This window comes from Calypte anna, chromosome Z (assembly GCF_003957555.1).
Source record: "Calypte anna isolate BGI_N300 chromosome Z, bCalAnn1_v1.p, whole genome shotgun sequence".
Taxonomy (NCBI): Eukaryota; Metazoa; Chordata; class Aves; order Apodiformes; family Trochilidae; genus Calypte; species Calypte anna.
This window is the reverse complement of record NC_044274.1, coordinates 56,592,896-56,619,859: the sequence shown is the minus strand read 5'-3', so window position 1 is coordinate 56,619,859 and position 26,964 is coordinate 56,592,896. Positions and strand designations below refer to the sequence as shown.

At 36.9% G+C, this 26,964-nt stretch overlaps 1 protein-coding gene across 1 annotated transcript in view; it reads left to right on the top strand.

The window, feature by feature from the left end:
• PRDM6 (PR/SET domain 6) overlaps positions 1 to 25,462 on the top strand; it is a 72,712-nt gene extending 47,250 nt beyond the window's left edge. Inside the window, exons 4-8 of the mRNA XM_030467706.1 lie at positions 1,745 to 1,872; positions 5,638 to 5,762; positions 8,570 to 8,912; positions 18,308 to 18,484; positions 25,348 to 25,462. Coding sequence (XP_030323566.1) covers positions 1,745 to 1,872; positions 5,638 to 5,762; positions 8,570 to 8,912; positions 18,308 to 18,484; positions 25,348 to 25,462 — 888 coding nt within the window. The remainder of the gene's footprint in view (positions 1 to 1,744; positions 1,873 to 5,637; positions 5,763 to 8,569; positions 8,913 to 18,307; positions 18,485 to 25,347) is intronic.
• Positions 25,463 to 26,964: the final 1,502 nt, after the last annotated feature.

Here is a 26,964-nt window from a genome sequence, read left to right as displayed (position 1 = left end):
GACTGTTTGAATACATATTGCCAAAGTGGTCCCAGCCAAGCACTGTTAGTCATTAAGTTTTCCTTTTCTTCTTTCTTTTTTTAGACTGATTTCCTGTAAAACTTTTCTATTGCCATTACAGATTTTTCTTGTTTAGCATATATTGCTCATATATCCAATATACATTAACATACATATATATAGGAATAGGTCCTTGCTGATAATCAACAAACTACTGTATATAAAAAAATAAATTCCTGGTATTCAGTATTAGCTTGCCTTTGAGGACTACTTCTGACTTCTCTGAGTTTATTCCACCAATTTTTAGGATAGCAGCTTGCTTTTCCAACCCAGGAGCATCTGGCCAGGTCCTTGTCACAGGCGCCCGGGCAGAAATTATAAGAATCCCTGTAGACACTCAATTTCCCTATCTCTCCTGCTCTAGCAATAGATGTATTGTTCCTGATTACTCCCAGTCCCACTTGGTAAAAAGCAAGAGCAAGGCTGGCTCCTGAATTTGAGGCTTTTAAGTGGTGGAGTAAAGAACCAGGTTCTGATTTCTGTGTATGTTTTTGTGTGTGTTATAGGAAACACTTGTTTAATAAATCAGAAATATTTAATATAGTAATATAATTTCTGAGATTATTCTCTTGATATTGAAACATAAATTAAAGATTTTTAATTTGCTTGCTCTAGAGATGCTCAATTCCATGTAATAGATGTGCATCCTCTTCATGAAACAGTATTAGTACTTTTAAGAAGACATCAATTTAGGCTCACACAGTTTCAAAAGGGATAATATTTGTGGGGTAGGATTATTAAAGCAGATGGCATCTGCTTTATGGAGGGGCAAAAGATCTGAAGATTATGTTTGCTTCAGATAAACACCTAATTGTTCAGATGCATCTCTGAAGTTTAACAAAGCAATTTCATAACAGTAAAAATCGGATGTGCTTTTACTAGTTTTAGCACTTCCTATATTACATTTTTTAAGCAGTCAGAAGGGGGTGTGTGCCAGAAATATGTATCTTCTCACTTTGGATCCTCCAGAGCAGTTTTTTTCTTCTACTTCAGAGGGAACATTCGGTGCTGAATAGAGACATAATATTGTCTTTTTGAAAAATTACTGTACCTAGCTCTCATGTCCTTAGCAAGGATGTCATGTTTAGGGAAACCATGGTTCCCGCAGGACTGATTTCTCATTTACTTCTCAAAAAAATTATGTGTCTCTAGGGAGCTTCTAAAGACATCTTCAGCTCACTTTTCCTCCTAGCCTTATTTGCTTTGGTATTATGAATCCTACAACTCCCTAAAGTATTACAAGGTTGCTGAAGTACATGCTCTTGCTGCAACTGAGATGTGAAGGAAGGGATACTTGTTTAGGGTTTACTACTGCCCCTTGCTCAGATGTTCCAGCCATTTCAATGCAGGCTTTACATCCAGATTGCTTGTTTATCTGGCAGTTCATTATTTAAGGCCACCCTGTCAAAATAGGTTAAATATTCTTTGGGAAACACGGTCATGTCTTTGAGACACCAAATATGTTTAATACAAAAAGATTGGCTTGATAAAAGAAACATGATAAACTTGCATTCCCCAAAATAATTTTCTGTTGTTCCATGTAGATTTCTAAGCGCATCAAAATGCAATGACAAATCTCATGGCAATAAATTCCTGGAAAAGGCACAGAGAGTCACCAGCAAAGCAGTGAAAATGATTGCTGATGATTTGTTCTAACTACTTGACCTTGTGACATCTCTCCCAGATATATGACCAAGATGGGACACTGCAGCACTTTATTGATGGTGGAGAACCCAGTAAGTCAAGCTGGATGAGGTATATCCGATGTGCAAGGCACTGTGGGGAACAGAACTTAACAGTGGTTCAGTACAGGTAAAGTACATTTTGATTTACTCAATGCAACAAAATGAAAACTTTTTAGTGAAAAGTCAGACTGTGACTTTTGCAAAGCCTGTTACCTTTGATAGCAAATAGAGTAGCAGGTCTTTTGTGAATATGCTCATTCTGGGCAATACAAAATATGAAGAATGCAGTGGGGTTAAGTTTAACTTTTTCTGCCCTGAGCAGAGGCTGCTGTAGTAAGCATGATAGAGTTGGGGCTCCTGGGAACAAATAAGGCCCTGTCTGTGCCACTCGTGTGACCCATACACTACACAGAGCCCTCTGCACATTTTCAAATGGTCTGATCCCAATCAAGCCAATGCAGGACATCTGCTCTTAACAGACATTGATCTGCTAGAAGAAGGAGAAAAATGGCAGGAGCAGAATTTTGAACCCAGAGGTTTTCTGAGGATCAGTCAGGACATGCATCCAGTTAAAGCTTACATTTGAGTGCACCTGCTCGCCAAGAGGGCCAGTGCTCTGCCTTTTATGTTGCTGGCTGGAGAAGGTCAAAATGTGAAGAAGGAATTCTTGTGTAAAGGAATTATGGTGCATTTTACTTTGTACTTCCAAACAGATCCAGAAAAGCCCAGACAATGCATTACATAAATACATGATCTCAACTATAAACAAACCTTTTGCCTCAGAATCAGAAGCAACTTCTTGGCCCTATTAAAAGTGGTAGGAAGCACATCAAAGAATGCCCTGGGCTTGCCAGTCACAGTAAGCAATCCCCATTTTTGCTAGTTTCTTTAGAGACTGGAGTTTCTTTTCATTAGGAATAATCTTAAATGTATTTAAAGTACCTTTAAAATTAAAACATAAAAAAGCAAGCTAAAATGAAATATATATAAAGTTTGATTATCCCATAGGGTTTCAGTTTAACAATGGTAAAATTGTTCAATTGCATTTTTGGCTTTTTTATTCTCTGGCCAGTTAACTAAGTAGTGCCTCAGTTAAAAAAATAACAATCCTATTTATAAATTGCAAATTTTTTATTATACCCTTAAATATCTGATATCTATAGCTAAAATCCCACTGTATTTTAAATAAACACACTGAATAATGAATAAAAATTGCTGTGATGAAAGAGTGTTTTTGTAGGTATATTGTGAACTGTTTCACAGTGTGGTGGTGTGTGCACATGTCTGTATATACAAATAAGAAAAAAAAATATGTGTACATATATATAAATGACAAACCTAAATGAAAAGTAAGCATGAGAAAGTCATTATACATCTGTCAATATTAAGTGTATTTTACAACTCTCCTTTCATGATGGAGTTTTTACTTAGAGTTCCCTCTGTTGATCTGTTTTTGATTACTTCAGATCTTTATAAAATGAACTACAAAAACACAATTTTAAAAAACTGGCATCCATCACCAGTGACTGCATCCAAGTGTAAGAAAATAGAAAAGTTGGAGACTGAAAAACCGGTCTAATTTTTATTGTACATGGACGTCCTCCTCACAGAAAGTCAGCTGGTTTAAATTCATTCTGTTATGATTTGTAATATCTAAATGGAATTTTCTTCAAAGTGCTCTTGATTGATTGACCCTTAGCTGAACGTTTTGTTTTTATTTTGAGGCTGACAATAATGTTTGTTGGCATGTGTTCTGCTTCAACTGCGTTGGGACGCCATGAAGCTATCTTTATGAGTCATCCAACCACAATACTAAATACATGTCAGCAAAGGAAATATTATCCAAAAAGGGAAAAATCCCTTTGATGTACTTCAGCATGCAGAGATTTCTGCGAGTTTTGGAAGCTTTGCACGCTTGTAAGGGATGGTGTACGCTTACACTTTTCTTTCCCTGCCTACTGCAAGCCTCACAGACCACCCATTGCTCAAAAACAGTTCTGCTCTTTCAGCGGCAAAGTGTGTCATTTGGTTTTAGCACATTCATTTGCCGGGCTGCTGTGTTTATATTAAGGGAAGCCAAACTGAGAGATGAAATGTTACAAGGGTGAAGTACAAAGTAGACTCAATTTTTCTCAAGTTAGGAGATACTGGTAATTTATAGTGTGGCTCCAATTTTCGTTTTATGTAGCAGTGGAAAGAATTAACAAAATGTACAGCTCAGGGAAGAAAGTGAGGGAGGAGAGGACAGAGGAGACAAGGCAAGGAAAGACAAGGCAAGGTGAGGACAGGACAGGACAGGACAGGACAGGACAGGACAGGACAGGACAGGGAGAGACACAAAAGGGGGAGTTTTTGTCAGATATTCATAGAAGGGTAGGAAAACCGTTCTGCTTAGCTAGCAGTGCCCTCCTGAGACAGGGTGGCAGTAAGCGAGGAAAATAACAAGATAAATGAAATTTTTGCAGCTGCTAGTAAAATATTGAGAATCTGCACTTTTTTATTGATCTTTATGATCCTGTTGCCAAGAGCCACTTTGCGGTGACAAAATATGTTGACAAGCGCATATCTCACTGCCATGAAAAATGTGGCAAAAGATTCTCCTTATGTCTGCAGTGTTATACAAGGAACAAATTGCATCGCTACAGCCAATTCTTTATAGAAAGTCTAAATTTAAGCTCTGCCAACCCTAAACACTTTTATCTTGAACTTCAGGCTAACATTTGTAGCAATTCTTCACTCAGAAAACCAGTTGAGGCCTAACTTTTTTTTTTTTTTTTTTTGGTCTATAGCTGTTTTTCTGCCTTACATAGGCTGATAGGCTGTTATAAAAAAATGGTCATTTCTTGGTACTTTGACTGTATCATTTTGGTACGTAATCCTTCAGCAAGAGTAGAGTGTTCTTCTTGTATATATTGAATTTCTATCCATCTTACTGGAGTGTGTTTTATTGTTCCATGTGAAGCCCAAATGAAAAGCCACCATAAACTGATAAACATTTTATTTTATCTTGTGCCTGATCCTAATCTTACACAGTTTTTGCCCCATGTAAATCTGTTAGCTGTAGAACTATCACTCTGAAGAAATTTACGTCGGCGCCAGATCAGGATAAGGCTCTTCTTGTTATGCTTGGGACTCTAGGTCTTTTTTCTTTTTTTTCCCCCACTCAACTTCCAGTTCAGTGGTCTAGGAATATCCAGTCTTTTACCACAGAGCAATGTGATAAGATGTCACATTTACGGTGACATTAATCTATACTTACTGAAGAACAATATCATTGACATTACCTTCATGTTGCACAGAGGGGAAGGATTTATGTTTGTATGTTCAGATTAACCCTGGTTTTGGTATTTTTTGGCCAAAATTCTTTTTAATCCAACTATCTGAGATCTCTCTTTCTTGATACATTGAAAGGCATCACGGAACTACTTCAAACTCTTGCTAAAAGAACCTATTCAAGTGAAAAAACTGTTGTCTATTTACCTCTAAAATATTTTAACTATAGTTTATATTACAAATGCAAGGTGTTTATATGGCTGAGTTTACTTAACTCTGTGCACCACTCTGATGTTTGTACTGTAGCATTTCTAAAATCACTTTAAAAGGGACATTGTAAGAAGGTGTCTTTTCATAAAATCTAACTGCTTGTAAAATTTTAGAGTTTTAAAATATGCTAAGTACAAAGTGCCTGTCAGCTCTTGGTTACCCTGTGCTACAGGAACAAAGCCCTTTGCTAATGATAAATATAATTCTAAAGTAATCAGTGAGCAGTTCATTTAGTTATTTACAGAAATGCTTCCAAAGCAGTGGATTTCTAATGCAATACGGTGTATGTTAAGAAGAGAATGCTCTGTTCCTAAATTCAACACTTTTTTTTTGTTTTTCTCTTGATTAGGTCAAATATATTCTACCGGGCTTGTATAGATATCCCCAGGGGTACTGAGCTATTGGTGTGGTACAATGACAGCTACACATCTTTCTTTGGAATCCCTCTCCAATGCATTGCGCAAGATGAAAACTGTAAGTTCTTTCTTGCATTTCTGTCTGGGTAAGCCAGATTTCCTGTTTCAAAGCTAATCAGCTGTATGCCTAAAGTGTTTTAAGACATATTAATTGAAATTGGTTATATTTAAGGTAAGGTTATATGTACAGGACAAAACCCTGAAGATTATACACTTAAGCTCCACAAAATCATGTCATGGTTACCTGAATAAATGGAGGTGTTTCAAAGAGGGCGGATCTGTGCAATTAAATAGCAGAATTCCCAATATGGCAGGCCCACACATCTTGGTAGGGTATAGAATGACTCCTCCTTTTATGTGATTCACTCCTGGTCTATACTTAACAGATTTGCTTGGGTGTCTCCATTGTTATCAGACCTATGAGAAGACATTGTCTTGCCAAAACAGTAACGCTTTGCAGATTCATGAGGCTTGTGTTAGTAGTGATTTGTCATCCTATTACCACTGAGTGTGTTGAGAAAAGCTTTGTCTGACTGATTGTAGACGTGAGATCCTTGTGGTTAAAATGAAAAAGCCAGCTTCTTTAAATACAAACAGCATATGTAACCTGAAATGACAATGAACCTCCACCCTGGCCATCCCCATTTCCATTTATTCTCCTACCCCTTCTTAATTTTTTACTTTCAGTTTGCTAGGAATTGTCACAAAATTAAGAATTTAACTTACTACACAGACCCAGTCCAATCTAGTGTTTGGTACCTTCGTGTGTAATGGGAATGGATGATACAAACATGACCTTTGGTTTCACTGTTTGTGTGTGAAACTTGATTAGAACTTGCATCAAAGACCTCTCTCCATCTTGACAGCTTGGTGTAGCTACATGGTGGAAGAAAATAATAATGGATGCCTGATTGACTTTGGTCTAAAGTAATCCTGTGGCTGCCCATGTTTAATCAATTACATATAGGATGTATTTTTTTGATGAAGTACTTGGATACTTAAACAGCATTGTTAGAATGAACTCATATCTCATAGCAACTTAAATACTGAACTATGCAGCAATAAAACAGCAGGATAGCAGAGATTAAACTGTTGAAAATAAACATTCTTTTTAATCTTGAGTTTTCAAATCTGTTGGGCTTGAGAAAAGTTTAAAAGAAATTTAATTACTGGCAGTAATGTTTGCTGATAAAACTCATGCTTTGCAGTGTAGAATATAGAAATATTATTTTTTCTTTCATGAGCTGAACCTTACTAAACTATTATTTGAAAAGAAAAGCATTATGGCTAGAATCTCTATATACTGTCACATGCTATTTCGCTGTGAGAGAATTTGTGTGAGTTTCATCCAGAAAGAGATTACTAACTTTAGTAGATGAAATTCATCTCTTGAGTGTGGAAACAGCTGCATCCCAGTATATGACTTAAGGGCCCCTAACAGCCTCAGAGTAAACCTGTTGCTTACATATTGTACAGGAATATTTTCAGCCACTGCAAATTCTGACCATATTCCTTAGGTCTTTAATTTACTGCTTTTATGGACTTTTGTGAATACAATTAAAAAAAAGAAAAGAAAAAGAAAAATTAAAAAATGGTTCTGCTTCTTGCATGAGAATCTTCGGACAAAATGAAAGATTACAAACTACCCTTTGTGGTGAAGAAGCATAGAAAGTATATCTTATATCTGGAAACTTGTGGTAAACAGCCCCATGGACAAAGCTCTACTTAGAAATCTGGTCGTCAGATACCCCAGAAAAGAATAGACTAGAAAGGACTTCAAATTAATTAAATCAAATAATTAAATTAAATTATAACATTTTAATATTATCATATATAGTCATTATTGATGGAAAATATTAAAACACAACGCCGATTCCAGTGCAAAACTGAAATCTAATGCTTATATTTGCACTTAGAAATCTATCACCATGACTTACCTAAACAGAGTTTCAGTTTCTAGTCACCTGTTTAGTAGGTGCTGTGTACTTACATGTGGATATATACATATAAACACTTTGTGACATTGATGCATTAGCAGACACTGTTTTTCCAGAGGACTCTTTCTTTTATTAACAACATGATCTAGATGGTACTCAAGGAATGAGGCAGTCATTCAACTTTCTTCTATATATTTGACCTCCTGCCTTTCTTATCACACAACAAGCAAATTCAGCACTAAATCACTTCTCTGTGAAAACAGTATGTTGTGTTTGTTGCTGAAGTATCTAAAAGTCTTGTAAACCAAAGTTAATTGACAATCATAAGAAGTACATGGGATTAGAAATATTTTTTTTCCTATTTTGAAGGTGGTAAACTGATGCACAAAGATATCTCTGCCTGTATTTTGCATTGTCTAATTGTGACCTAACTGCTATTACCCTCAATCATACAAGTCATAGTGAAGTCACTGGCTTTCTACTGTAGTGCCTGTGTGACTATTAGTGAGATGTAATAACAGTACAATATCCTTAGTGGTTGCCATTTGAGAGGATGAGGGAATGATTGCTTCAGTGGATATTTAAGCCATGTTTTATCTCAATCAGTGTCCAAGCAAGGTTTTTTTTCCCTTGTGGTCTCAAAATTTCACGCTTGTCTGAGATGAAGCAACTGGACATGCTGACTGCAACATGCAGAGTCAGGTTATCGCAAGTGCAGCAGCATTTTCTTTCAGATGACAATCCCAATGTATGCCACAGTCAGGCTTCTCAGTCTCAGACACCCCTTTCATTTCAGTGTCACAGAATCAGCATCTTCCATTCAGATCACTGTCTCATTCAAGACCATTTTTTGGGTGTATTGTTGTTTAATTTTCATGTCAAGAAAGGCATAAAAAGGATCTTATTTACTTTTCTTGTTTTCTCCCAGTGAATGTTCCTTCGACTGTAATGGAGGCCATGTCCAGACAAGACACCTTGCAGCCATTTAATAAAAGTAGCAAACTATCCCCTGCCACTCCACAGCGATCCATAGTATTTCCACAGACTCCGTGTAGCAGAAATTTTTCTCTCCTGGATAAGTCTGGGTCCATCGAGTCAGGATTTAACCAGATCAGTGTCAAAAACCAACGAGTTCTTGCAAGCCCAACTTCAACAAGCCAACTAAATTCTGAGTTCAGTGACTGGCATCTTTGGAAATGTGGGCAATGCTTTAAGACTTTCACCCAGCGGATCCTCTTACAGATGCATGTGTGCACACAGAACCCTGACAGGTAAAGCCCAGGCTCTCTTTATTTCTGTATCTACTGACAGCCAGATCCACTGCTTTCTTCTTTTATCAAAATGTTATCATTTCCCAAACCAAACAATTATTAGGAGGGGCCTGTACAACATAATTCATCTGCAGCTGTGTGAAGTAAGCTGATAAAAACTGTTGCTTGACTTCACTATTTGTAAAAACATTTGGTGCCTAAATGTGCAGATAAAGGGAAATAGCTAAGGATATAATCTTGTTTTCAGAGTGGTTTGGTACATCTGATGGAGGCAACAAAATAGAAGAAATATTTATTAATATCATAGATGGAAAAATGAGGTCAAGATAATTAAAAGTCTCTCTGTCTTCCAAAGATAATCTAACTTGCTGCTCACTGGCTGTCACAGTCATTTCAGGGTTCACCTATAGTGTGCAATGTGTATGAACTTAATTAAGTACTAAGAGGTAATGAATTGGAATTTTTTGCTTAGTACTATTTTTCTTCAGAGCGTGCAAACCCATAAATCGTGCAAAGCTGTCAAAAGGAAATACCTACTCCACTAGTGATATGGAGGAAAACAGATGCCACTTATTCAATAAACTAATATCCACACAGAAGAAAAATGTTGACTAGATACCTCAGAGTCAAAGTTGGTTTGAAAGTTTGTCAATACAGAATTTTATGGCCATGAACTGAGGATGAAATTTAGCTGAACAAGTGAATTAAAATTTCAGGTACTCTGACCAGTGGCACAGTAAATATAATGGAACCATTATTTATGTATCAAAGCTGGTTTATTTGACAATTTTGATAGCTGGCAGGACAAAAGACAAAAATCAAATTAATTCAATAAAAAAGCCTGCCCATGTTTTTGTCTGTTCTTCACCTGTGGAGAAGGTTTGAGCAGAACAGCTGAATCCCTGGAAGGCTGTTCTATAAGCAGCATGTACTTGTGAATTGCATTTAACCAACACACTACCAAAAAGCAGTCATCAGTGAATCTGTGGGTTTGTCTGCATGCCTATGTTTCTGTGTGTGGTTATCTACATGTATGTGAATGCTTATGTGACTCTATAGGTGTGGAGATGCTGGATCACAAACCCAGTTCTCCAGGAAGAAGTGTTAAGCATGCAAGGGGCAAACTAGATACTGTGGCAGCTTTAAAAGAATGGAAGAGCTAATAACATTGTGAATGTAAACAAGCCCTTTAAACATTTTCTGAATCTTATGCGGGTCTTAGCAAAAATAAATGCCACATTAAGGAAGTTATTCCATTGGGAGACTACTCCATTGGAACAGTATGCCCAGGGCATCGGTGGAGTCACCAGCTCTGGAGGTATTTTAAACAGTGTGTGGACCTGGTCCTTAGGGACATGGTTTAGTGGTGAATTTACAGTGGTGGTCAAAGGTTGCACTAGGTGCTCTTGAAGATCTCTTCCAACATAAGACATTCTATGAATTGTGATTCTGTGAAGCTGTAAGCCACAAATACCAATTCAAGTGCCACAGTATGGAATAGAGATCCAGGAATATCTGTCTATACCTGTATCATCCCCTAAATTTCATGGACTTTTGTATTTTCAGTATTAAAGCATCTGAAGCACACTGAAAAGCATAAAATGCTGCTTCAGGGAGTCTGTAAGAGATACGATGTGAGGATTCCTCACATACTTTTCTTGTGATTTAGCCAACCAGGTGTGATGCTTACATTTCATACATTCCTTGAACCTGTATCTTCCTTTATAAAGAACCAAGGTGCAGCTAGTAGCTAATGCAAGAAGAGTATCACCTAATGGGACTGTTCTTCACTCTAGGGGATAGTAAAATATTAATTTCTCCAGGGGCAAAAAATTTGGATAAATCAATATTACCCATCTGTAATCTCTGATTTTTTATTTTTATTTATTTGTTTCTAAGTATCTTGTGTCAATTATTGCTTTAAACACAGGCAGGATTTTAAGTTTTTACCCTTAGAAGTGAATGCTTGCATTATTAGGTTACTGATTCATGAACTCTTACTGTTTCATTTCTCCTGGGCCTACCTAATTTATCCGTATAGAACAGCTTCAACAAGAAAATGTAGGGCATTTTTACCTCAGAATACCCTGTAGCGTAGTAGGAAAATAATCTAGATCAGAATAAAAGTTGTCTTTCACAGGAGCAAAGAGAGCAAAAGTTGTTTCAAGAAAAGACGACAGATTTGGGGAGGACTGGGGTGGAGAGGAGGTAAGTAAAGATTCTTGGTTGTAGGTGTTGAATCCCAGCTTTCAGGAAGATTCAAAACATAATAACTAGCACCTTTTTTTCAATATTGACACTGGCTAATTGAGCTGATTTTGCCTTTTGTTTGTTGGATTTTGTGTATCCTGTTCTTAAGAAACTCTTCCTCTTGTGTGATATTTAGAGGATAAAAACTAAATAAGGTTTCAATATACACTTAAGATCAATCTCTTGCATAAATACTAGGTACCTCAGTGCTCTGGTCCATGACACGTGCATTTCTTCTGTACTGTAAAATGGCTTACATCTTTATGGTTTCATTAAATAAATTGTACAGGCTCTTTGTGGAAGCCTGTTCTGTAATGCCTTCTTTGTTCCTGCTAGGTGTGCCATAAAGATAACTGCTGTAAGAGCATTTCCCAATAGGTCTTCTGCAGAGTGTTGTGTGGGATGAACACACTCACATGAATCTGTTTAAGCTCAATGCAATTCATCAGTCAGTGTTTTAAACTACCACGATAACAGTTACTGCAGATCATTACTGCCCTGGGACCTGGATTCTCACATCCCTGTTTAGAAATCTGCATTTCATTTTAGAAATTCGCATTTCTCCAGATGAAAAATTCCTAAGGTATTCTACAAAATTGCCTGGAGACAAGGAAATAGGGTACGATTTGTGAAAAAAATATCTGCTTGCCAGCCTGAAGTCCTGGGTGCAGCCCTCTGGTTTGTATATTCTCAGTGACATCTGCAGCACTACTCCAGCTGATAAACAGCTCCCCATTTATTGTCAGCAATTTGTGAGCACACCAACCACTGTATCTTTGATGTAACTGAAGCAGCAGGACCTGTCTTCAATGGGAAATGACTGTAGACTCTGTTCTGGCCTGGTCTTTGTTTTTCAATAATGCTGATTATCTACAGCATGAGGTGCAAAGAAAACGCCTGTGAATCTATAGAGGAGTCCAATTCATGGGCTGAAATGTGAAAGAAGTAGACTACTTGGGGCTTGAAAAATTAAAAAAAAAAATAGCTTCAAAACCACTTTGATTCAGCAAACATCTTAATAAGAAGACAAATTAAAGGAGGCTGAATTAGACTTCTTTCTTACGCAGGCAGTAAGAAAGAAATGGTCCTATTTAGGAGGCAGATGATTTAATAAATAAAAATAGATTATAAAAGGATTAATCCAAGATACGCAAAGTTATTAAAATAATCTATTGTGTTTGGTATTTTATATTAAAATTAGGATTAAAAAACAAAGTAAAAATTAAAATAAAATAAAGTTAAATAAAAATTGCTTTTCATTATCTATTGGTTTACTCGTAGTACTTCTCCCTTTCTGCTGAGATTTTTTCTGCTTGTTATGTTTTTTAGCCCTTCAAATTTGGAGTGGATGTGGCAGGTGAATATTTTAATCCATTAAGATTGTTATTCTGGAACTTTCTGAGCCTTTGGTGCTTTTTTAAACCTTGCTCGGACAGGAATAATTAAAGCAACTATTTCTTTAAGCAGGTGTCAGAAACCTGTTTATTGATATTTTTTGTTTGGTTGGTTTTTTCCTTCTTTGTGCTATAGAAATTCCCAACAATCTTATCTGGGAGGCTTCAGAAAGAGGAAACTAAAAGCCTTACATTACAATAACTAGAATAACTAGTTTTTAAAGAAATTTTTTAAAATAAGATTTTTTAAAAACAGCAGCTATTTTTCTAACAATGCCAGAATTTCTTTTAATGGCATGTTTCTTCTTTCTCACTATGATAGCTAGATTCAGGATGAATTGGTGCTGAGGGAAGGCAGATGGCTGCAGATCCCCAGAGCTGTCTCTGGCACATTTTCACATTGAAAATGTACATCTATATGATATATATTCTCACTGATTGCCATGTATTTAAACTGATAATTTGAGAGAAAACCCACTTTATAAGTGTGTCCATGGCTGAGAGGTTGTGGATGTTATCTGACACTTCCAGTTCTTGTTCACTCAAAGATATTGTTGCATTCATGCTTAACTGTAGTACTTCAATATTAAATTGTGAGGTTTTTTTAAAAAAAAGGAGTTTGAGGTTTGAAGTTGCCAAGTTAATATATCCTTGTCTTTAAGACCATGGCTTGGCACCTTTTGTGTTTATCTTTTTCTTTATGGATTTTGTGTCTTAGACCTTTATGTTCTCCTCAAATCTATTAATTAATTTATACATCTCCTGAAGAAGAACTAAATGTGTCAATGTAATCAAGAGCTGTCTGTTTCTGATTGCAGAGCTATGGAACATTGCTTAATTAAAGCAAGCCTCATGCTGAACTTAATGCTTGTTCTTGCATAATCTTTTTACAAGGCTTTGCAACCTCCCTTTAGTCACTGTTGGTAACAACGAAGGGCGTACAGAGCAGCACCTCTCCCTGTCAGCTTCAGAAGTCTGCAATGCCTCACATGCACTAACTTTTTGCTTCTTCTAGTTCCTGCACAAAGAGATAATCCCAAAACTGCCAGTGGTCCCAGGTCTGCCATCCCTGTTGCTACTGTGGTGCCTGAAGTGCTTGGGGCAGCAGGGACCCTGAAGCCCTGAGGTACTGAAGGTAGCCCAGTTGTGGCCACGCTGATGCCAGGGATGCTTCTGCATGCAATCTGGCAGTATCCTTAGGTGTCACTTTGTTCTCCAGCCTCTTAGTTCATCTTGCTAATAAACAGGCATCCCTCCAAAATACCTGTCCATTAGGACAACTGTGACCTAACTTTTGTGGTTACAGCTGAGCTTTTAATGCTGTGTCTTGCACAAAGGCCTAGCTCTGTAAGCTGATGTTGGCTGCATTTCATCATTCCCTGCATTCATTTTTTGTGGAGTGACACCACGAAACCCTGCCCTGGATTCAATAGAGAACCCTGAGTCCCATGGGTTGAGACCCCGACATCAATCAAGTTGGGTTTTTTTTTACTTATTCTTAGTCCTCAAAAAGGGTAAAAAAGCCTTTTCACCAATGTCAATCTTTCTTCTATTAGTGGTGCTTTTCTAGCTTTTCCTAAGGATAAAAATTTACAACAATGTGCTATTTCATGCCCCTGATCTGACAGCGTTTCAATGATAGTGTTAGAGTCATTCAAAAACTCAGGACTATACCCCTTGAAAACAGCAAACTTACTTTTGAAGAGATCTCACTAGAAATCTGTTCATCATAAAAGAAAGAATTTGAAAATTTAGTGAAAAATATAAGTCAGGATTTGGAAAGTGCGTTGTTCTAGGAGAGGAATACTACAAGCTAAATAACTTCTGCTGAAGGAAAACCTAAAACAAATAAATCTAAATATACTGTCATCTGTCATCAGCTATTACAGGTGCAAAAATACAGATTTTTCTATTATTATCCTGTAACATGCACAAAATATGAATTGTGGTGAGGTTCACTAAGCTGTGTAGGGAAAAATGAGTTTTCTACAGGTCCTATATGTGTTCTAGTTTCATGTACAAAAACCAGCTAAGAAAGGGAGACAACTCTAAGACAGGAAATGGCATTACCAAAGAGCAAAATCATTCATGAGTTTGTTTAAATTTAGTAGAAAAAATACTCTTGAATTCTTTCATTTTGAAAATATACCTTGAAAAAGCTCAAAATCTAAATACCTACAAAATCTGAGTACTATTACATTAAGGTTAGTCCTTTCTGAATTCCACTTTAAATGGCCTATGTTCCTGTAATGGGCCATCATTTATTCAGGGAGAGTAACATTAGGGTCTATAGGAAGACACAGTGGACTCCACATGTAGGGAACCTAGAGAACTGATTGACAGTGCATGGGATTAATGACAGAAGTGTAATTTTTTTTAAAAGGAGAATTTGCATTTAGGTAAGTAGATTTCTTTTCTTTATGCTTAGGAAGACAGAGAGTTAGAAAACTGTGTAACTGAGTGTTAAGTGAAAAAATATTAGAACTGCTTTTTATGGCTGTCAGCACATCATTCTCATATGCACATTGCTGTATATTAGTTTTGCTTTTCTGAAATGTAACATGAAAATACTGTACGAGAACATTTTGTCTTGATTTACATCTGAAAGAGTCTACAAGAAATTTTGTAGAAAACACAGTGATTAAGTGTTCAAAACTTTGTTTTTTTCTGGTGCATGATAGCTGGAGAATAGATTTTTATGGAAAAAAAGAGTTCTTCAAATAGTCAGCATGTACTTAGAGTCTGTGGCACACCTGTTCCATCAAACTGATTATTTTCATGTTTGCAAATCTGCCTCTACATCTGCAAAGGAATGCTTTAGTTATGCAGGCTTTCGCATACGAAATGACTGGCATTCATTTTTTTGAGCATTAATTTTTTTGAGCATCAACACACATCTGTGATACATCTGTGCTTATAATCACATTGATACCTTGCAGCTCAAGATGGTCCAGTATGTTCTGGGGTCTTCTAGTGGAAATGAGCTTTCCAGGTCTGACACTGCACTCAGTCTAGCAGCACATCTTTGAAAATATAATCTATGAAGACCACTGTTTTCATCACTGTGTCCCTGCTCCTTCTATCCGCAGACCTCTGCTATAAAAGGCCCCCATCTAATTCATTGATCCAGTACAGACCAAAGCAATGGCAGAGGACACAACTACTACATCAAAGACCAGCCTGCTCTGCCCATGTCAGTGTACTGAGTGAACCAAGCATTGCTCATGTTCAGTCCTTCTGCATCACTTCTGTTACATTTAAGAAACAACATGCTGACTTTATTTTGTGCCAAGAAAAATTTCTGAGCACAGTGAAACTGTTACCAGAGAACTAAAATATAACTTTCATACTACGGAATGGCTTCTTTTGCTTTTGATAAAAATAGTAGAATCCAAAAGTTGTCAAAATTTGACACAGTTGAATCTGCAATTGTGCAAATTATATAAACATTTTTAAAATTGTTATACTGTTTAAACGCTTCTACAGGCACTGCTTTTAAAATGAGCTTTGTTTAATGTCTGCCATGTAGCTAGCTTGAAAAAAAGTACTTGATCTGTCCCTTTTAGTGTTAATCAGAATCACCTGTGTATCAGCTGGAGAAATGCATTCCCTGCAAAGAGGAGAGTAATTTTAATAACTGTTCTCCCAATATAGGGATGAATGGGAAAAGTAATCAAAGTGATGTAACAATAGGTGATTTATTTAGAGGGCTCTTTTTCTTGAGCATCAGCCAGTGAAAGGTATTTTAAGTACATATAATAATATTCTTTGTAAACACAGTACTAGTTTTGAGCTCAAGTAAGGGGTAAAAAAAATTACTTGGTATCATAATGTTAAGTTATACCTGCTTTGGAATTTTGACTGTTTACAGGCAGGTTACAGTGTGACTTTTCACTGTATGATATTAATTGCATTGACTTAAAAAAATGGAAGATTAATTTGTTTTATGAAATCTTCTATCATTTATTGTGGTAGCTGCTAAAAACAGATAACCAGAGGCTAATAGATGTTAATGGTCCCTTTCACTATTAAAAAAATCAATGTTTCTTGGATACAGAATATCTTAATGTATTGCTTTTTCTTAAAAGCATTTCATTCAAAAGTACCCAAACAAAGACATCTGCATTCACAAATCATCCTTTGTTTACCAGCACTTGAATCAAGTTGATAAACATTTTCTGTGAAAATTAACCATGCACTGCAAGAAAGGAGAAGACTGGGAATGCTTCTACTTCTCTTCCAATAAGAGAAACAGATGCCAGTACTTTGTTTTCTTAAAATATCATTTAACATATATTCATGTAATTTTTAAGGGCCACATTATCTAGGTCAAGTAAACATTCCACAACTTTTATATATTTCTTTTAAACTTGTTGGGAAGCAGTTAGATTTCCAAATGTAAGTAATTAAAATTGTAAGCTATTGAGTTATTGACAAATACTGAGCTATTAATCAAGCTAAAAAATTCTACAATCAAGGTTCAGTGCTCTGAAGCACTGTAAAATAATGGTATTTGTGCTCAGTGATGCAAGTAGCCACAATTAAGCAGTTCACTTGACAAATGAGATAGTTCACTTTATTTTGCACTTAATTGAATTGTACATGCTTGATCACCATTGTCTCCTTCCCTTTAGTTTTGGTTTCTAGCCATTTAAACATACACATTTATGAAAGAAAGAGCAATTAAGTTGGTGTTGACCACTGACTCTAGAAATGCAGATACCAAGGTCTACGCTTTAAATTTTTATTGCATGATAAAAATCATTAATATCCCTCTAGAGGAATTCTTAATTTTCTTAACAAAAAGTCTGATGAGTGGTAGGACTTGGTCATTAACTTAAATCAAATGTGAAAAGGAAAAAAATCCTTTAGGATTTTCATATTAAGTGACTTTTACCAAACAGAAACACACAGACATTGTTTCTTCACTCTTTATTGTAGTTAGTAATGGTATTTGAATTTCAGCAGCCTTGTCTCACTTTGCTGACTTGTATCTTTTTCTTTCTGTGTCTGCAGTCTGTTTTTTATGATTCTGAAATTGTAAGGTATTACTCAGTTTTGCTTGTTATGTGTTTTTAACAAAATGTGGTGTTGAAAACTTAAGTTCCAGGTTTCAGTTCAAGATCATAAAAATGCCGGTTTTTTCACTCTGGGTGGGAAAAATATTTTAATTAAATACAAATATTTTCAATAGAAGTAAGAAAATATAAAGGTAATCATAGCATGGTAGTTATTTTTTCTAACATCTTGCATTTAAAAAATTACCCCCAAACCCCAGATTTCTCCAAGGCATTATGAAGAATTTTATTGCAGTCACAGAATCCACCTAAGATTTACATATGACAATCATTTGCAGGTAGGACTGGAGCTGGCATCAATGGACAGAGGGTTTCATAAGTGTGTTATGAAACTAAATTTCTTTGCTCCAGTTTGTGAGGAGTTTTTGTGACTAAGGAGCACCACATCTAATTTGTGAGAAATAAGGCATGTATGTCATGTGTAGCATTGTCTCAGCTAGCTTTTTAGGCTATGCTTTGTGAGGCATGATGTCCATAGCCTCTCAGTCAATTCCTGCAAAAACGTTTAACATTTGCCAGAGACATCGTGTTTCGTGTGTCTCCCAAGAAAGCCCCAGAGCAGTGCACCCACAGCTGGAAATTACGGGAAACACCAGATGTTCCTGCCCATTTGGTTTCCTGCTTGTGTCAATAGAAAGCACTGATGGCACCATCTCTCTTTTTCCCATTGCAGGCCCTACCAGTGTGGTCACTGCTCCCAGTCTTTCTCCCAGCCCTCAGAGCTGCGGAACCACGTGGTTACTCACTCCAGTGACAGACCTTTCAAGTGTGGCTACTGTGGTCGTGCCTTTGCTGGTGCCACAACACTCAACAATCACATCCGGACACACACTGGGGAAAAACCCTTCAAGTAAGTGCTTGAAGCCATCAGCTTTTGCCATCTGACATTAGAGAGGGAAAGGCATTACTGCGGCTCACTAGCAACACTGCTCCGTACCGGCACCCAGCAGAGTTTCCTTTCAAAGCCAAGGTCAGACCATGAGGCAAAACTCTGAATGGTTTGGCTAAAAACAGAATTAAACGAGGCTTGGTTTTGGATGCCCTGTAAACCCTGAGCAATTTTCTGTCCTCTGTTGAGAACTTGATTGTTTTAATTAAATAACAATGCAAGAGAACCATAGCTGAAAATACTCTCAAGACTGGGACAGACTATTCTGTAAGATCTTTATTATTTCACATCTGTATGATTAGGTAGATCAGGCATCACATAAAGGCTGATTTGGGTTTGGTTAAGCACACAGGAGGAATATGCATCTGGTTTTAGTCTCAGAATCGTTGCACACAAAATGTAATTCTGGCTTGTGGCATGAGTTTGGTAAGATCATAATAACAAATTTACAGTATTCAGTTGTCCAAGATGTAAGAAAAAGAAGTCACCTGTTTTTGGGTTTGTCTTTTTTTTGGTTTTTGTTTTGTTTTGTTTTGTTTTATTAAACAGACAGCTCTTGTGTCTGCAGTTTCTGTTTCCTGAAATTAAAGCCAAGCAGACACCTGAGTCTCAGAAGTTTTTCTCCTGTGCTCACACCAGACATAGCACAGTTGATCGAGGTGGACATGTATTTGTGTCTGTGTCTTGAACTGACAGATGCAGATTTTATGTATATTGTACCCGGAACAATCCCACTTTGGAAGAAAAGGGTTGTGCTGATATCAATGTATGATGTATTGATACCACTTCTTTTGGAAAATAACTGATGCTTCTAGAAGGACTGGGAGGAAGTGTAGAGGAATGTGTGTGTCTCCCAGTTCTCCAAGGACTGTCTATCCTCCATCTGCTTTTCCCTTTGCCTTTCTTTTCTACTTTTGCTATACTGTGCTCTTGGTCTGGTTAATGTAAGAGAGATCAGCCATGGGGGCTGTCAGAACCCCTCATAACAAGCTCAGTAGAGATACCAGTAGAGATCTTTTGCCTCCATATATGGTTGAAAGGAAGCATGGCCTCCAAACAGGTCTCTGCTGAGGGCAAGGGGACAGAGCCAGGAACCAAATGCTGAATATCCAGTACAGAAGAGCTTACATACCAGAAATTATGGCTAGGATAGTGTTCTGTGTTGCAAAACACAGAATCTCAGAATATCTAAAGAGTGGCTCCTCTAGAGCCAATCTGCTGAACACCCAGAGCCCATAGAAAGTGAGCCAAAAATAGTGTGAGCAATCAGATTGATTTTATCTAGTTGCTGTGTAAATAGATTTTAGTAATTAATGGAAGAGGTTTCCAGGTCAAAATGGAAAATAGATTTCTTTTAATGTTAAGGTGTTACTTATGTGTAACCTTGTTGACTCCACTTAATTTTTTTCCTTAACATCCTGTTTTTGTCATGTTTCCAATAGATCTGCTATTTTGTCCCATTTAGAGTCATTATTTTTCCCCCTTGGTTTGGTAATTTTTTTCACCCTTTTCCAAAATGGTCTTGGCTACAGCACAATACCATTTGAGAAAAGGCTTAAGGTATGTAGTACAATTAATCAGTGGCCTGGAATTTGCTTGTTTGGTTTACCATGCTTATGCAGGATATTTTAGTATTTTGGGATGTATTTGCTCATTTTTAAAGCCGCAGAGCAACAAAGAATGTGTACACTTTTTCCTGCTGCTTTGTGATGCATGATACAATTTCATAATTTTAAGGCTTTTATTTAGTTTATTCCTTAAATTCAAGAAAGAGAAGTACCACTTTTCTCTGGAAGACTTGCAGTAAGCTGAATAGTAATCGTACATGAAACTGAAACGGGAGGTCTTCCTATCCTGATAGTCAGATAAGGGGGCACATATTGCCCTGATCCTGCAAGCCTTCCATGCAGAACTGCTTGCATTTGAGAGGGGAGGAGCAGAAACTTATCACAGAATTGATCCACCCTCTCTGCTGGAGAAAAAAGATAGCTGCAGCTCATCTTGATGTCTCATCACCATTTAGATCCTCTGAAAAGGAGTGGTCCAACACCTGGTATTATGTAAGCTTAGGAAAAAACCTTAACAAATTCTAGAGAACAAGAACCGTAAATATGACAAACAAGATTTCTGTTCTTAATCAGAGTTTAGGTTTTAAATGTTTGTTTGCTAAAGGATTTTGAATGTTGGCTTACAAAAAAAAGGCGGAATTGAAAAGTCTAGTGATAAAGGGTTTCTGTACCGCAAGAAACTCTACTTTTGTGGTAATATACATATTTGGGTTGAGTAAAGTTTTTGCCATTAACAAGACTAACTGTACATGGATAGTATTAAATTACTTGGATTCTAGCTAAGTTGTTTTATAAGTAACAGGATAATTTTAAAGGTATTACTGAGTTCACATCCGAAAATAGGCAGCCCACCAGAAGTTAATGTGCATCTACTGTGAATGCAGTCACTATTCTTAATGCAGGAAGGCAGCTATGTTTGTAAGTGGTGTTGGGACAAATTGCAGTGCACATGGATTAAGCAGGCAATGTCGTACATGAAGTGAATGTTTGCAAGCACACTGTTTTCAGAAGGTGGTTTTAAAAAAGGTGAACATAGCCAGGGTGACAATATTTTAAAATATTTCAATTTGTTATTTAAGATGAAAACTGTGACTGGTTAAAGAGCTTTTTCTGTGAGAAGGTGCTTTCTCTGTAGGTCCTAGGTAACTTCGGAAGTATGGTGGAAGACTTTTCTATTTGCTTTTCATTACAGATAACAATGCTAAGTGAGGTTATCTGTAGTCAAAGCTTCAGCTGCGTTGCCTGGACTGCAGGTCCAGCTAGAAAGGATTTCTTTTCATGTCATCACAAGCTATCAAGTCAGCCTCACCACTGTAAAGTTTTTGCATATTCTTATCTTACTAAAGTCTCCACTATGGCTGCTATTCTGAGAACAAAGCTCTTAAGTAAATTAAAAGGTAGGAGAAAAAGGAAAATTATTGTTCATCCCCATTATCTTAAATTCCTCCGCCCTTAATCTCTTCCATTCCAGCAGAATTAAAAAGTAGTTAAGGGACTTGCCTGTAGAACTAGGATTATGCAAAAATCTAAACAAAAAATAATTAGAGGAAAGATTCTTTCGGATTGGGATTACTCAAGTGGTTTTCTTTTGTTCTTACTCAAATGCAAAACTAGGGAAAATTAATTTCATGTTGAACATGCTGCACTTGCAGTGATATATCAGCTTTGTCCTGGTTTGGTTTTTGTTTTGTTCTGTTTTGTCTTTTGATTTATTTACTTAGTTTATTTTCACACTTTAAATTAGTTTAAAGTTTTGTGTTAAATGTAGTTCTTGATTGAAATAAAAATTCTTCTTTTCAAAATATTAAATAGAGATTTTTTTTACAAAAATAGGTCCTCAGTATTTTGTTCACCCAAAAGCTTTCACAGAAGTTGATATAAACATAGGAACTAATCTAATACTGACTGTTATGCTCTGTGTCAATGTTTTGAAAGCACTGTGAAGCAAACAAGCAGACCTGACAGTGGGGGCTATCTAACCAAACTCAGAAAACCTAGTACTTTAGAAATATCCAAAAACCATTGATGTTCATGTTGATTGTGAGATTAAGTATCATTTGGTTTATCATACCCACCCAGGAAACCACAGAGGGAAACTTCTCAGTCAAATGATGCCTTTTGTTTGATGAGGTTGCATGCTGTAGTACAACACTTTCCATTAAAATGAAGGCACACACACATTGTAAAAAAAGATAATATGGATTCAGTTTTTGCTGATGACACCTGATTGTGGAAAGAGTTTTAAATGGCTTCATCAGGCCAACATCATGTCGGCGGCTGTTTGAATTACTCCCAAATGCCATCAGATGGTGTAATTGGAAATTTAGTGGTCTCCCAGTTAATAGGTATCACTATTACCAATACTTATATCTACACTAGAGACTTAAACAAAAATTCAGTATATGTCTAGTAGCTTTATATGTCATGTTTACTTTCTGAGTGGTCTCAAGAGAGGTGGACTCTTTTTCTCATTCTGAGTGCTTTAGCTACTATTCAGCTCCCCAGCACAACATTAAACTCGTGTGATTTGTAGTATAGAAACATGCACACAACAACATGTACACACGTTCTTGCCAGTCTCATAGACAAAGGTCACTGCAGTGCTTAAGCTAATACAACAGGCTGGGGAAGGATGGTTGATGGATGGAAGGAGTACATCATAATTCAGAAGAAAAAGTCCTCCTTCTTTTCTTCCCGTTCCTACATACCATGGCATACTTACTCTAACTGCTAATACAGGTTCCTGCCTGTAAGCCAGGTACTTATATATCCAAAACTGAATTCCTGAAAACACCACCCACATCCTTTGCAGGGGGCTACAAAACACAAGGTACCTTAGGTACTATCTGAAGTTTACCTGTGTACATTAGAAATCCAGAGGAATTAAGTGCCTTGTTTTGCAGTAGTTTTATTGCCCAGTTTTTCCCCACTTTTGCCCAAGGGCTGTGTAGTGCAGAGAGCACTGCCTGACCAGCAGCAACGCCTGGCACCCACAACCCTCCTGTCCAAAGATCTGATGCTTGTGTCGGGAGACTGATTCTTTTCTGGTCTCTCTTTAGCATCCTTCTTACTTGTGTCTGTATGAAAGAGTCCCAGAACAGACTGTAGCTGGAAAGTTAGAACACTCTCACAGCATAAGAAGCTTTTGGTCAAAGGACAGGAACTCACATTGTGGAGAAACACATTGAGGCTTGCTCTGTGCTTTCAGGAGTGCTGAGTGAAGGCAGTGGCCCAGGTCTAATTACCCAGGTAAGCTCCAGAAAGAGCAAGGAGGTCTTCCACAGCTTTCATGGCCAGTGATTTTAATGAATACTTCTCTTAAATATGACTGCTTGGCATCCTGATATATTTCATCTCTTCTTTCAGGAACCTGGAAGTCACGTGTTGCCAAAGCTTATTTTGTAGGTTATTTTGTGACTGTACCACTTATAGCTTGGTTAGGCAAGGATGCAAGCCTCCTTTTACTCAGAAAGCAAAGCAGTCATCTTTGTAGACATCAAAATAACAAAACTATCAAGTTCAAGCAAGTGGCAATATCTTATACAGACTAAGTCAACCCCTCAGCCTTAGAATTGATTCTAATGCCTCTGTGATAGATATATATATATGTATATAAAAATAATATAACAATCTGCAAGTTTGTCAGGCAATGAAAGGTAGTATATTTTGACACACTAATCCAGTAACTAATCAGTTTTCTAATAAACAATCAGCAGTACACTAATGTGTCATCAGCACTTCAGGAGCTCTGGAGAGTGGATGATCTGCACATAGACTTTAATGAATATCCCAAAAATCATTAAGTAATCAATACTTCTGAGTTATTTTCATTGAGCTGATAGGTCTGATACATTAAAGTTGACATTTTACATTTGTCAAGATCACAGTGCAGTTTTTAACAGCGGAACAAGCTGCTAAAAATATTCCATGAAAGACAATCAAGGAAACACAACTTAAAAGTGTTGACATTTTTGATTGGTGCAGTAGCTTGAATGAATGACTGTCTGTTAAAAGTCTCTGTTAAATGTTCCTGAAGCACAAATCTGTTACTACAGATTACTTATGTGAACAACATTCCACAATTATGCATATGTGTAAATATCTTTCTTTTCTCTCTCCTTTTTTTTTTTTTTTTTTTTTTTTTTTTAAGCAGCTGGGTCAGTGACAGTTCACTTTTTATCATTCACATCACTGAAGATAGAAAGATGAATATGAATTAGCTGAGCCCTTTGTTTTCCTTACTTCTCCTTTGAAGGTGAAGAATTCATAGTAGTGATGCTTTTATGATAATCTTCTTTGAAGATAAAACATCACACAGCACCATTAAATCAAAGGTGGCTTTTGGAGTGAGTGCCATACAAGAAGAATCTGCTGCATCCATATCTGTGGCTCATCAAACACCGCTATATAGTGTTCAGAATGCAAATTAAGAGGAGAGTATTTGGGAGACTAAGCACAATAGATTCACTTTCAGAGAATGGATAAGGGATTTATTCGAAGTTAGCAATAACCCCCATCCTGTCCCCTCTGAAATTCAGTGGCTTTGTTCATTTGTTCACACAATATTTTTGTTGCATATTATGGTTCTCTAAAAAGAAGGCAGGGTAGAAAGAGAGGTGACAAAAATGGCAGTGAAGCAAACACTGGTAACCATTATGAGTCCTTGCTCAAACCACAGATTTCTCAAATAGTGTGGATGTTTGCAGATAATTAAGTAACCACTAACTCCATGTGCCTATTTAAAATGAACCACACTGCATAGTCAGTTCAGATAAACAAAGAGTTTTCTCTTGCTCTAGCACTGAATGATTATTGCTTTGTGATTTCTCTTCCTCCAATAGGCAATAGTGGGTTTTAAATTAGCAGAAGGTGAAATTCTATTTGTCATCAATTTCTCCTAGGGGTTACAGAGCAGAAAACTGCAGACAAGCTGCTTCTTTGATGGCTCACTCCTAAAAATCTCTTTTTGTTCTTTATCTATTTGAACTGACAGTGATCAGAGCTACAGCAGGACAGGCCTCTCTGGAGAAATCACCTTCCCCCTGTCTATTGACAGATTCCTCTGTTCTGAATCAGACAGGCCTTGTCCCATCATAGGCATCAAGGCCTTGGAAGTAGCCACCAATTAAACCTCTTGAGCCAGTAAAATCTGAAGCCACTTTTGTGTGTCTGTTCTGATTAGGCAGGATGAGACAAAACCCATCACCCCCCTCAGAGAAGCTCCCTGGTCTCAATTTTCTCTCTTGCCTTCACCAGGTGCGAGAGGTGTGAGAGGAGCTTCACACAAGCCACCCAGCTGAGTCGACACCAGAGGATGCCCAATGAGTGCAAGCCAATAACAGAGAGCACAGAATCAATTGAAGTGGATTAACTGATTGACTGGTTGGAATTAAACTGCAAGGAAAGTCATGATTAAATGTCATGGACACTTAAGCAAAACCAAAGATTTCCTCTGAGCAACTTTCAATCAGTACCAGAAAACCAAAAGCAGTAATAAAATAAGTAAGATGTTAAAAGATATTGATCCTGGCATGGAAGTGAGACCAGGAAAGAGATTATTTATTTATGACTAGGGATGAGTCTTATTTCAACTGACAAGTTACTTGGGACTGTTAACATTTCAAGTCCCACCATGTATTGCTTTAATTCTAAAAGCCTATATAATTGTTATTTAATACCAAAGTGAGGAATCTCAAGGGTTCCTCTGCCCATAGTTGCGACTAAGAATGCACATGGACTTGTTTATTGTTGCACCTTTTTTGTAGCATGACTCAAAGGACCCAGATGTAATCTGTACATTTGGCTGGGCTGGGAAAAGTTGATCTTGACATGGCTATAAGAGAAATTGCTGTGTAGGACGGGGAGTGATCAAGAGCTGTGTATGGGTCAGTGTCACCCTCCTCAGACCAAAGGGCATTTAATTTCCATAGTCTCATGCCTCACACTGTGTGCACTTTTTCATGTGAGGAGTTCCATTCAACAGCGTTGCATTGGCATAGATATTCTGGAACTAAAAAAAGAAAAAAAAAAAGAAAAAAAAAAAGAAAAAAAAAGAGAGGAATGTTGTATATCTGAAAATATACTTTATATAAAGAAGCCAGTAGGAAAACCATGTTAAACTAATAGAGCTCTCAAATTCAGTGTAATAGCTATGAAAGGCAAAGATGGTACAAAGTATTTTAAACTTTTAAGATTGCAGTCTGTGTGTATATTGTATAACAAGGAGCAAAAATTCAAGATGATATTTTTTGTTTGGGTGATTGATTTAATGGCTTGATGATTTCTAGGAAAACTGATAAGAAATCCAAGCTGTAGTCCATTGATAATTTCATTGTGTTGGATTAATTTGAAAACTCTACTGTATTAGATGAAACTCTCAACATACCTGGGTGGAGCTTCAAAACAAAAGCTAAATCTGAACTCAGATACTTTGTGAATGGCTTGGAGGCTTCATAGTATTAACTTAGCATAAAATAGCCTGGTACAGTTGTAGATGGAAGGAAGCCAAAATACTCCCAACATCAATGTAAAAAACCCAGATGTCATTACTTTTGTTCAGTTTAACAATTTCCATATTGGCTTTCTTCAAGCTTTTATCCTTGATGTATTTCAGATTTCATGATTTTATCTAATCAAAGAATGGTTTTTACCTTTAGAGACCAGCAGTGCTTGTTTATATATTGATTGTCTCAATGCTAGAGCTGTACTTTGATAAAAATGTAAAAAAAAAGACAAAAAAAAGGACAAAAAAAAAAGACAAAAAAGAAAAAGAAGAAAAACCTAAACAATTCTGAGGTCATGCTATATAATAAGGTAAAACTGCAGAATACTTTTGTGGAGATTATGGGGATTAAAACAGATTAATTCAGTTTT